Here is a 12,647-nt window from a genome sequence, read left to right as displayed (position 1 = left end):
GGAAACATCTTGATTTTGCATAAGCTACAACCAGTGCTTATATTCCTCTGTGACAACACTAAGCAATGCCACATACAAGATCTTTGACCTTGAATGAATCACCAGATCGCTAAGCCTGTTTTCTTCTATGTGGTTGCAAAGTTAGGATGGGCCTAGGGCATGGTTTATACTCCAGGTTTATACTTCAGTTGGGACACATTTCAGGAGATTTTCAAACAGTTTTTTCCCCAGATGAAGTTAAAGTGCCAAGTCATTTCTTTTATTGGTTTACTTTAGTAGCCTGAAAAATTGTATTGCTAAATATGTTGGAAAATCAGTAGAGTAAATAGATGACCTTTCTGTTCTCTTCTGAACTTGAAACAGTATGGTGTGTTGTCCTCATTCTTGTAAATAGTGTTTTTCTGTGGGATTATTAGGTAGCTAATTTGTGAGGGCAGGGAGAATTACTTTTCTGCCTGTTTTTAAATTCATCTGTCTGATACATAAATGCAGAAGTGGGAATAGAAGTTTTCCCAGACTTCTGTGTCTCATTTTCTGTGAAGAAAGATCTGAGGTAGGCACTGAAAGAAAGATAAGGTACTTTCTACTTAATAGATTAATCAGCTAAGCAGATATTTTTGCCACTAAGCTAAAACTTGAAATTTGGTTACTTTTTCTGTCACTACTCCTGAGGTGTGTTGAACAAGTAAAGCATTCAAACAAATATGTAAAATGGTTTTTCTTTTGTGTTTCCTGTAGATTCTTGTAGACACTGTTTGGGCTCTGTCATACCTGACAGATGGAGGTAATGAGCAGATACAGATGGTTATTGATTCAGGAGTTGTGCCCTTTCTTGTGCCCCTTCTGAGCCATCAGGAAGTCAAAGTTCAAGTAAGTATTTTAAAATTTTTCTTATTTGTATACAGTTGTGTTTGTTATAACCAGTTAACTTGTACAACTAGGCTTTAATTCTATCTGTAAGTGCTTATCTTCCACATTTCTTCTGCTAGTCCCTGAGCCTGATTTTGTTGATTTCCAAATCTTTATCTCACCCAGTTTCTTTGCTGAGTTCCACACTTGTATAGCCAATTGTTCTTGACCCTTTGTACATATCATCTAAGAACTCCTTCAAGCTTTCCGTGGTTAACTAGACAGAAATGAAACGATCATCTCCCACAAACCTGCTCTTCTTCCTTGTCTACCTTCAGTGAACAGCATGGCCTAAGCTAGAAATTTTGATTCCTCCTTGCAATTCCCATTCCATTACAAAATCATTTCAATTCTTCTTATATAGGTTCAAATCTGTCTCTCCTTATCTATCTAGAAAAACAGATTTAGTTCAAGACTCTATCTTTCCCCCAAATAATTGCAATAACCTAATTGCATTTCTTCTTTCTCTCTCCCACTCTAATTAGGGGTAGGCACTTGCTAGATCTGTTCATCCTGCTTTACCAAAGTGACTTTCTAGGTGGAAGTGTGTGCCCATTCCAGGCGTTTATTAAAATATTATATATATTTTTGAGATGGAGTCTTGTTCTGTCGCCCAAGCTGGAGTATGGTGGCGCGATCTCTGCTCACTGCAGCCTCTGCCTCTCAGGTTCAAGTGATTCTCCTGCCTCAGCCTTCAGAGTAGCTGGGATTACAGGCATGCACCATCACACCAGCTAATTTTTGTATTTTTAGTAGAGATGGAGTTTCACTATGTTGCCCAGGCTGGTCTTAAACTCCTGACCTCAGGTGATCCCCCCCGCCTCGGCCTCCGAAAGTGCTGGGATTATAGGAATGAGCCACCATGCCCAGCCTTAAGAAACTGGACTTCTTCTAAAATTTTAATTTCCTTTTATTTTTTGAATCTTTTTCCAACCAATTTTCACACAATTTTTTTTTTTTCATAAAGTTTCAGTTTTTCACAAGAGACTATTTAAAATTCAGAATAGCTCTCAGACTGCTTGGTGCTTTGTGAAAGGATGAAATAAGTGTTATTTATGCCTTGCATTTTTACTTTTTCTCAGGATTATGAAAAATATAGAATTAGTCTTATAAGCAAATAAATTTATAGAAAACATTTTATCCCCACCCTAGACAGCAGCCCTCAGAGCAGTTGGCAACATAGTGACTGGCACCGACGAGCAGACCCAGGTTGTTCTCAATTGTGATGTCCTGTCACACTTCCCAAATCTCTTATCACACCCAAAAGAGAAGATAAATAAGGTAAGGCATATAATGTCCTCATTATGCTATTTGTTTCTATGTCTCATTTTTAACTGTCTCCTTGTTTCTATTGCTACTCGTATGTTTTTCTTAAAAGCCACTGCAGCGAAGATGAGAATTATTTTAAATCACCTCTGCAAATGTTTTTCTTCAACTTTTTTTTTTTTTTTGAGACAGAGTCTGTCTGTTGCCTAGGCTGGAGTGCAGTGGCACGATCTCGGCTCACTGCAACCTCTGCCTCCTGGGTTCAAGCGATTCTCCTGCCTCAGCCTCCCGAGAAGCTGGGACTACAAGTGCCCGCCACCACGCCCAGCTAATTTTTGTATTTTTAGAGACGGGGTTTCACCATATTGGCCAGGCTGGTCTCGAACTCCTGACCTTGTGATCCACCTGCTTCAGCCCCACAAAGTGCTGAGATTACAGGCGTGAGCCACCGCGCCCAGCCTTTTTCAACTTTTAATCGCTTCTGGTAGGTGCTGCCCTGGTCATCACAGAGTAAAAAACATTTTTAGACTACCTGTGTTTCTATTTAAGTAGACTGAGCATAGCAACAATCATTAAATTAGTAGCCACTTGAAAGTGCAGACAAAATCTGCCATTTGAATGGGCTGGTATTTTTTTAAACAAACCGATCATAAAAATTTTGATCTCCCAGCAAAATTAGTTTGGACCCAAAGACGAGGTGCCTAAATTCAAGGATCATAAAAAATTACTCTTTTTAAGATTTCAAGCTTCATAGACAAGTTTATTATTAATTGTGTAATATGTACTTACTAGTATGTAATAAGTCTTCATGCCTGGCTTATTTCATCTAGCATGTTTTCAAGGTTCATTCATTTTGCAGCATGTGTCAGAACTTTATTCTTTCTATGGCTGAATAAATATTCCATTGTATGTATACACCACATTTTGTTTTTACATTCTTCTGTTGATGGACACTTGGGTTGTTTCCACCTTTTCACTATTACGAAGAATGCTGCAGTGAACATTGGCATACAAATACCTATTTGAGTTCCCGCTTTCAATTTCTTTGGATATATAACTGCGAGTAGAATTGCTCGATCATATGTTAATTCTGGGTTTAGCTTTTTGAGGAACCACCAAACCGTTTTCCATTGCAGCTGCACTGTTTTACGTTCCCACCAGCAGTGTTACTAGAATTCTAATTTCTCCACATCCTAGCCAACGTTTATTTTCTGTTAAAAAAAATTACTGACATCCTAGTAGATGTGAAGTCGTGTCTCATTGTGGTTTAAATTTACATTTAGTTGGCCGGGCATGGTGGCTCACGCCTGTAATCCCAGCACTTTGGGAGGCCGAGGCGGGCAGATCACGAGGTCAGGAGATTGAGACCATCCTGGCTAACACAGTGAAACCCCGTCTCTACTAAAATTACAAAAAATTAGCCGGGTGTGGTGGCAGACGCCTGTAGTCCCAACTACTCAGGAGGCTGAGGCAGGAGAATGGCATGAACCCAGGAGGTGGAGTTTGCAGTGAGCCAAGTTTGTGCCACTGCACTCCAGCCTGGGCGACAGAGCGAGACTCTGTCTCAAAAAAAAAAAAAAAAAAGAAGAAAAGAAAAAGAAATAAATTTACATTTAGTTTACTAAAGTTTTATCTGCCTAATATACTACCATCACCCAAACCCAGCAGAACTGATCATTTCTTCTTCGTCATCATAACTATATTTATATAGTTGCTTGAGTATAATTTGACTGTTGGGTTCTTATAGAAAAGTATGGTGTCAAAAAACACATTTTATAGATACATTTGTTCCAGTGAAGACAAAGAAGCTAGAGACTTTCAGACTCTGGGCCAGTTACTTTTACTAAAGAAATTTTTAACAATATAGGTGATTTTTTTTTTTTTTTAGCTAAATGAATATATTCCATAATTGGAAACAACTGAGAAGTGAGGAAGCTGGGCAGAAGTCAGCAGAGAAAGGTTCCGGCCTGTGATGTAGTATGCTTTTAAGTGAGGGTATCGTGGGGGTAGAGGAAAATTTCATAGAAATGCCATCTCAACTTCAGCAAGCAATTAGTTACTTCAAAAATTTTTTGCCTTGAAAATTTGTTACTTGCATTTTGAGACTATCATAGGACCCTGGAAGTAGAAGTTACCAACTTGATTTTCTTCCCTCAGCATTTCTGTTTGAAACTTTTTAAATCTACAAAAAATGTGCAAGAATAGTATAGTGAACACCCATGTACTCTAAACACAGATTCAGCAATTATTAACAACTTACCGCAGTTGGATGGCAAAACAAATTCAGTTGTGGAAGAGGAAGATACACATGTGATACTAACCTGTAAACAGCTCACAGACGTGTTTATGACTTATAAATCCCTTAGTTTTAGAATATTTATGTTATATAGACCCATGCTAGACTAGTTAGATGGTTAATTTTTATGGAATACTTGAATGACTATATCTTGTGAGTAAATATTTTTTAAAATTAAAAAAGAAATCACCTTTATTAGAAGTAGTTTTTAAGTAGTTTTAGAAATTCAGTTGTATAGTGGCTGGGCGCGGTGGCTCATGCCTGTAATCCCAGCACTTTGGGAGGCCTAGGCGGGTGGATCACGAGGTCAGGAGATCGAGACCATCCTGGCTAACACGGTGAAATCCCGTCTCTACTAAAAATAGAAGAAAATTAGCTGGGCGTGGTGACGGGTGCCTGTAGTCCCAGCTACTCGGGAGACTGAGGCAGGAGAATGGCGTGAACCCGGGAGGCGGAGCTTGCAGTGAGCCGAGATCACGCCACTGCACTCCAACCTGGGCGACAGAGCGAGACTCCGTCTCAAAAAAAAAGAAAAGAAAAAAGAAATTCAGTTGTATATTTATTTCTGTCTTTTAGAGGAAGCTAATGCACAGACATGTAAGCTCCATGAATAAAGATTTCTATTTTGTTCATTTCTATAAAATCACCATTTCCTAGAATAATGCCTAGCTTATAGTAAGCCTATATATTAATGAATGGATAAATGCCAGGTTATTGGAGCCCAAATATAATTAACGGAAATTTCCTTATAACTTGTTTAAAATGGAAGATTTTGTATACCTAATCACTTTTTAGGTGCAGTCTCTTTAACACAATTCAGGTGATTTTGTTATTGTCTATATAAAATATATTAGAAAGACATTAAAGGTATTATTTTTCAAATAAAGGTGCCCTATATTTTGTTCAATTATAGGAAGCAGTGTGGTTCCTTTCCAACATAACAGCAGGCAACCAGCAACAAGTTCAAGCTGTAATAGATGCTGGATTAATTCCTATGATTATTCATCAGCTTGCTAAGGTTGGTCATATTATGAGTTCACCGTGTCTGTTAATCTGTTAATAACCAAGACTTTTTGGATAAAGAGTCCATTTTATGATCTCATTTTTAACCTTCAGGGGGACTTTGGAACACAAAAAGAAGCTGCTTGGGCAATCAGCAACTTAACAATAAGTGGCAGAAAAGATCAGGTGAGTTTGAAAACCTGTAACTGTCATGATTGTTAATACTGGAAAGCATGCTGCTCTCTTATGTTTAGTAGTTGCTGACTGTATTGTGTTCTTTTTGGGGAAAAGATAATTATTATTATTTTAAGAGATGGAGTCTCACTATGTTGCCCAGGCTAGAGTGCAGTTGCTATTCACAGGCGTGACCATAACGCACTACAGCCTCCAACTCCTGGGCTCAAGATAGCCTCCTGCCTCAGCCTTCCATGTAGCACGACACCCTACTGGGAAATAGATAATTATATAAATAAAAGATTTCTTCTCTTTTGTTGTCTAGGTTGAGTACCTTGTACAGCAGAATGTAATACCACCGTTCTGTAATTTACTGTCAGTGAAAGATTCTCAAGTGGTTCAGGTGGTTCTAGATGGTCTAAAAAACATTCTGATAATGGCCGGTGATGAAGCAAGCACAATAGCTGAAATAATAGAGGAATGTGGAGGTAAGAGTGGATTGATGGAAGAAGAGTATTTGAGCACTGGAACTCTGAAACATAAGTTCTTTAAAGTCAACTTACTAGACAGAAAATTACTAGGATACGTTGTTTTTAAATGATCACAGTATGTTGCTTTTCTTTATTCACTATGTTTGCATTCCAAGAGGATTTTCCAGAAGACAGTAGTCCATACTTTGCAAAATCAGGTTGTGAAAGTCACTGTATAGCCTTCTAGAGATTGACAACATAGCTTTTTTTTTTTTTTTTTGGAGACAGAATCTTGCTCTGTCGCCCAGGCTGCAGTGCAGTGGCACAATCTCAGCTCATTGCAACCTCTGCCTCCCGAGTTCAAGCAATTCTCACACCTCAGCCTCCTAGGTAGCCGGGATTACAGGCGCACACCACCACACCCAGCGGATTTTTGTGTTTTTAATAGAGATGAGGTTTCACCATGTTGGCCAGGCTGGTCTCGAACTCCTGACCTCAAGTGATCCACCTGCCTCAGCGTCCCAAAGTGCTGGGATTACAGGCATGAGCCACTGCGCCTGGCCTGACACTGCATTTTAGGAAACACTAATACTTCTCTTGAAGTCACAGTGCATGACAGCAAATTTAAGAGCCCTTACAACACTACATAAATTTTAAAGCTTTATTTAATCCAGCATTTCTTAAACTTCTTAACAATGAAACACTTTTTTTGTGTGTTATTACCATGTAATTCTGTGGACCCCACTTTAGGAAATATTATTTCATGTAGTTGGAAAAGGTTACTGACTTCTGAGTCACCTAGATATTTTGTTTCAATCTTGTAATGATTCTTAGGATTTCCACAACTACATCCTGAAGTTATTACTGTGGCAGTTACTTTGAAATTTTAATGAGAAATAATTGTGATTCGACATACTGTATTATTCTTTAGTTAATGACATGTGAAACATATGTTAAAATTCTGTTTTTAAATGTACATGTTCAATATGTACTAACATGTTTAAACCTTAAATTAGTTTATCATAATGTCATGTTTTAGATTTTACATTTCATTGACTACTTTATATGAATATTCTATTGTTTATTTATTTATTTATTTTAAGAGAAAACAAATGCAGTAGTACCGTAGAATATTCAGACTGGGAGGATTTCTTTCTATTTATTTATTTATTTATTTATTTATTTATTTTATTTATTTTTTTTGAGACAGAGTTTCGCTCTTGTTGCCCAGGCTGGAGTGTAATGGCTCACCGCAACCTCCGTCTCCCGGGTTTAAGCAATTCTCCTACCTCAGCCTCCCTAGTAGCTGGGATTACAGGCATGCACCACCACGCCCGGCTAAGTTTTTGTATTTTTAGTAGAGGCAGGGTTTCTCCATGTTGGTCAGGCTGGTCTTAAACTCCCAACCTCGGGTGATCTGCCCGCCTCGGCTTCCCAAAGTGCTGGGATTACAGGCGTGAGCCACTGCACCCAGCCGGGAGGGTTTCTTGAGAAGAAATTATCCCACAGATTTTAAGGAGTCTTGTCCAAGGTGACAGAAGTAGGTTGTGATAGAAGCAAAGTTAAAATCCAGATCTTCTTACTATTAAGATAATTAAAAATTAGCATTGTGGTCAGGTTCATAACACAGTAAGTTTGAGCAACTTAGAGAATTACTACTCTTCAGCTTTTTATCAATACAGTTACTTTTGTCTATAGGAGTAATAGGATACATATTAATATTTTATAATTATATAAAGCACTTTGGCAACGATTTCCCCCATTCTTCTGGTTTATTAGTATATAAGAAAAAAATGCAACTATTTTAAAATAACCTTCAAAAAGACATTTCAAGGAAGAATATTAAGGTTTGAAATTGATAAACATGTATATGATGTGTGGAGTAAATATATTGGAAATATAAATGAAGGCATTCTATGATATCTGTTCTGGAAATATTTTCTCCCAGGTTCATTGTGGCTATAGGACATAAGACCTCTATTCATTTTTTAAAGAAAGTTTTTCAAAATTTAAATCTTTATATCTTTTATACCAATTATAAGGTTCTAAAAACTCATTTTGTGGTTATATAAAGGTAATAACATTTGGAAAACAAAGAGAAAGATACAAATTACTTCATGAGGCAGTAAGATTAATAAGATTGGCCGGGTGCGGTGGCTCACTCCTGTAATCCCAGCACTTTGGGAGGCCAAGGCGGGCGAATCACGAGGTCAGGAGTTCAAGACCAGCCTGGCCAACATGGTGAAACCCCGTCTCTACTAAAAACACAAAAAATTAGCTGGGCATAGTGGTGGGCACCTGTAATCCCAGCTACTTGGGAGGCTGAGGCAGGAGACACTTGAACCCAGGAGGTGGAGGTTGCAGTGAGCCGAGAAGTGCCACCGCACTCCAGCTCTGGCTACAGAGTGAGACTCCGTCTCAAAAAGAAAGAAAGAAAAAATGCCCAGGCGCAGTGGCTCACGCCTGTAATCCCAGCACTTTGGGAGGCCGAGGTGGGCAGATCACGAGGTCAGGAGACCAAGATCATCCTGGCTAACACAGTGAAACCCTGTCTCTACTAAAAATAGAAAAACTTAGCCGGGCGTGGTGGCGGGCGCCTGTAGTCCCAGCTACTTGGGAGGCTTAGGCGGGAGAATGGCGTGAACCCAGGAGGCGGAGCTTGCAGTGAGCCGAGATCACACCTCTGCACTCTGCACTCCAGCCTGGGTGACAGAGCGAGACTCCGTCTCAAAAAAAAAAATAAAAATAAAAATAGATTAGTAAATTTATATTAAAGCACTGTGGGGGAGTTGGTTCTAGTACTGTCACAAACTTGCCATATAACTTGAAATAAGTCTCTTTACATATTTATGCCACAGCTTCCCTCTGTCAAATGGATTGTTTGGGTGTTTTTTTAGACTGTCTGCCTCAGGGATCCGGGTACCTCAAGGGCTTCTAAGAAGGAAAAAATTAGTGGGATTCTGGTCCTCCAACTAGAAGCAGCCCCGTGTTTTGTCTGTTTTTTAGACAAACCACTATCTTAGATGGGGGAGCAGTGTGTTCTGAGTTCCTTAGGATTTCTCCATGATTAAAATGAGTGTGGTTTTGATTAGTATCTCCTTATCAATTAACCAGTTATTTTGATTATTTTATTTTTACCAGGTTTGGAGAAAATTGAAGTTTTACAGCAACATGAAAATGAAGACATATATAAATTAGCATTTGAAATCATAGATCAGTATTTCTCTGGTGATGATGTAAGTAGATATTAAAATAGCGTGTATCTTCATGTAAATGAAAACCTATACATGATGTAAATTTACTAAGAGTTTTCCTTTTATTATTAGGATGACATAAGTTTGTACTGTATTTCTATTAGACATTCCATCAGTCACTTTCTCTTAAATACTTTGAAACTTCATTATAAGGTAAAGTTGTAAAAACAGTTCTTGTTTCATTTCTAATCTATTAACTAGGAAGAAATAGTAATTATATAAGTGATATATGTTCAGATAGGTTAAATAAATCTAGGTCCCAGATACAGAAACTTAACAATGCAGTTTTGAAACGTGTTAAATTTTAAATTGTTAAATTTCTTAATAAAATTATTGATTTACTCGAATATTTTTAGTTGGTTAAAGCATTCACATAGAATTATTTGCTAAGAGGTAAAAAGTCAATTCCACTTACATCATAATGTGTAGTATCATAACCTAATAAGGATTTTTTTCTTGTTTTTTACAGATTGATGAAGATCCCTGCCTCATTCCTGAAGCAACACAAGGAGGTACCTACAATTTTGATCCAACAGCCAACCTTCAAACAAAAGAATTTAATTTTTAAATTCAGTTGAGTGCAGCATCTTTCCCACATTCAATATGAAGCACCACCAGATGGCTACCAAATGATAAGAACAACAGCAACAAAAGGCTCCAAAACACACATGCCTCTTTGTTTTGATGCTTCTAAAGCAAGCCATGTCTCAGTCACTTTGCAGTTGCCAAAAGTCACTATCACATGGACTGTAAATGCATATGCATGATTTCCTAAACTGTTTTAGAACTCTCCTTAACAATCTCAACTACCCTATTTTTCCCTGTTCCCTGGTGCCACAGGCTGACAACTGCAGTCTCCAGTTTAGAATAAATATTCCATAGTGGTGACATGTCAGCTGTCCACTGATACTCCTTTGGAAAATGGTGCGCTGTGGATCAAGACACTTTGGTATGATGCATATACAAGTTGGAAGACTAAAGAGGTGCAGTGTGATCTGAGCCTCCATCATTGTCCTCCACAAACATATTTTCATATTCTTTATGTGGAAGAATAGATTTTAAAGTACAAGCCAAATGATTTTCATTGGTGGAACTGACACAAAAAAAGTAACTTAAAAACAAGAAACTTGGTTATTGAATAAACAGATAAGTTTTAAAAAAAAAACTACTTCATCTACCAGTAATTGATGTGTTTATTATCTGCCTCAGAAGCCAGGGTTGGAGGAAGAACTTTAGATATGGATATTAATGCTTTTGCCATTATACCTAATTTTTGAGAACAGCAAGCCCTATTTGACCACTCTCTTCAGCCTGTGTGTTCCTGCTGTTTTGAAGTAATCAAATGCTGTGCATGGTATTTTACCTGAGCTGCAACCTGTTATGGACTTGAACTTCTGTTTAAGTTGAAAGCAAGAGTCCCTGAGTATAAAGGAAAAACAGCAAAACAAAAAACAAACAAAAAAAACCTGCAAAAGTCTAAAATACCCATTGGTGATGTTTTTTAAAAAAATCTTGCTTTCAGCTTTCAGGAGTTAATATTCTTTGTTTTAATTTGATAATTGGATATGGTTGATTTATATTGGGTTTAAACTGTGGAGCTTTCATGTTTACTGTAATTTAGTCTTAAAATATTTTTTACTTAGTAACCAGTGCTTTTGATAATGTGGTTGGCAACAAACCAGCAACTATTTAGAAGTGTCATAAGAGTTCATTCTTTGAGTATTGGGAAAGTTAATTCAGATCCTACTCAAAAAGCATCTTCACATATTAAAAGATTCAGACAGGGATCTGTGTAGAGGAGTAATTTGCAGTTATTTAACATAAACCTGATTTGCAGTGATCTCTAAGTAATTCTGCAAAATCCGGTATTACTATGTCAAGTTATTGCTTTTGGTAAATTGTCTGACCCAGATATTAATGAAAGAATATGGATTTAAAAAATTTTAAACTAAATAATTTGTGCTGTTACAGAAATGGTATTGTTGCTCTTGTTTACTGGGTATAATTTCCCAATGCATTGATGTGAAGGGATAGAAAATCTAAACTAATTTAGTTATCCATTGGGGGGTGTATTTACTGTGATGAAGATGAGACAGATGCCATCAGAGCTTTGTGAATCAGCTGGGGTGTTTTCACTGATAAACAACACATAGCAGGTGTGCATTCATTACAAATATATGTATCTGCCAAGGTGGAGCCACTTTAAAGAGTGAGTTTTGTCTTGTATCTAAAGTGGATACAAGCGTATGTTTAAACTGCAAGATTTTTACTTGCTAGAGAATCTGTTTTAATATAGTGGTTTGGCCTCTGATTATTTATAGGTTTTATAAATTTTAGAATCAATTTCTCTTTAAGGTGGCTCAGATTTTTCAACTCTTGTGCACATAAAATTGAGTTGAAGTTCATTGTGCCTTTTTTTCTTTATCCAAATTTTGAGTTAAAGCTTCATATGGTAACTGCATCCTGTTCGGACACTATAGTCTAAATTTTTGAAACTGTGTGGTGTTCGCTAAAAGTAGGAATAACAACGTAAAAGCTAATTAAGGTCACAAACTTCGGTGAAACCCTTAAAAGTCCAAATCTTCTTGATATTGTGAACTGTACCCCTTCCAGTTTAGTTTCTTCTGGACTTTCCTTACTTAACTGACAGTTACCTTTTAAAATTTGCACACATTATGATTAAAATTGGGCCTCTACTGTGATGATTCCTATTTCCTCTCATGTTTTAAAGTGCAAACTAACATTTAAGTGAACATTAGCATCAAGTAGTGCAGACACTTGTATGCATTTCCTTGATTCAATTTGTGACCTTACCAGTTTTGAATTGGAATTGCACCATTTCGTAGATAAAGGAAACTAAGTATATTGCTGCACTTTTAAGTTTTCAAAACAGTGTTTAAAAATTGCATTGTTTTTATTTTTTTTTAAACTCAGTTTAAAAAGACTAAAACGTTCTTTCAAAAGAGGCATCTAAATGTGTTCCTAATTTTGTATATGGGCTTAGGTTTTGTAACCAATAAAAAAAGCTGCTATCAAATATGATAAAACATTGAAAACTTATTTCTGAAAATAACTTGTTTGTTTTCTGTATGGTTAAATTTAAATTTGGAATTATTTTTTTAAAAATCACAATGGAGGTAAATCATGAATTACTCTTTTACTGTATTTTAATATCTCCTTCACACCATATTACTGAACTAAACTGGAGTCTGTTCACCTGGCACAGTTAGGCCAAACATTCATAGCAAGGTTTTGCAGCAGAAAAAAGGAGGGCAT

General features: G+C 37.1%; 1 protein-coding gene across 1 annotated transcript in view; it reads left to right on the top strand.

The window, feature by feature from the left end:
* KPNA3 (karyopherin subunit alpha 3) overlaps positions 1-12,431 on the top strand; it is a 96,901-nt gene extending 84,470 nt beyond the window's left edge. The window contains exons 11-17 of the mRNA XM_003809814.6: positions 739-870; positions 2,062-2,190; positions 5,385-5,489; positions 5,588-5,659; positions 5,973-6,135; positions 9,259-9,353; positions 9,841-12,431. Coding sequence (XP_003809862.1) covers positions 739-870; positions 2,062-2,190; positions 5,385-5,489; positions 5,588-5,659; positions 5,973-6,135; positions 9,259-9,353; positions 9,841-9,939 — 795 coding nt within the window. The 3' untranslated portion in view covers positions 9,940-12,431. The remainder of the gene's footprint in view (positions 1-738; positions 871-2,061; positions 2,191-5,384; positions 5,490-5,587; positions 5,660-5,972; positions 6,136-9,258; positions 9,354-9,840) is intronic.
* The last annotated feature ends 216 nt before the right edge of the window (positions 12,432-12,647 follow it).

Source organism: Pan paniscus, chromosome 14 (assembly GCF_029289425.2).
Source record: "Pan paniscus chromosome 14, NHGRI_mPanPan1-v2.0_pri, whole genome shotgun sequence".
NCBI lineage: Eukaryota > Metazoa > Chordata > Mammalia > Primates > Hominidae > Pan > Pan paniscus.
Note: the sequence above shows the minus strand (reverse complement) of the source record. Positions and strands in the feature narration are given on the sequence as shown.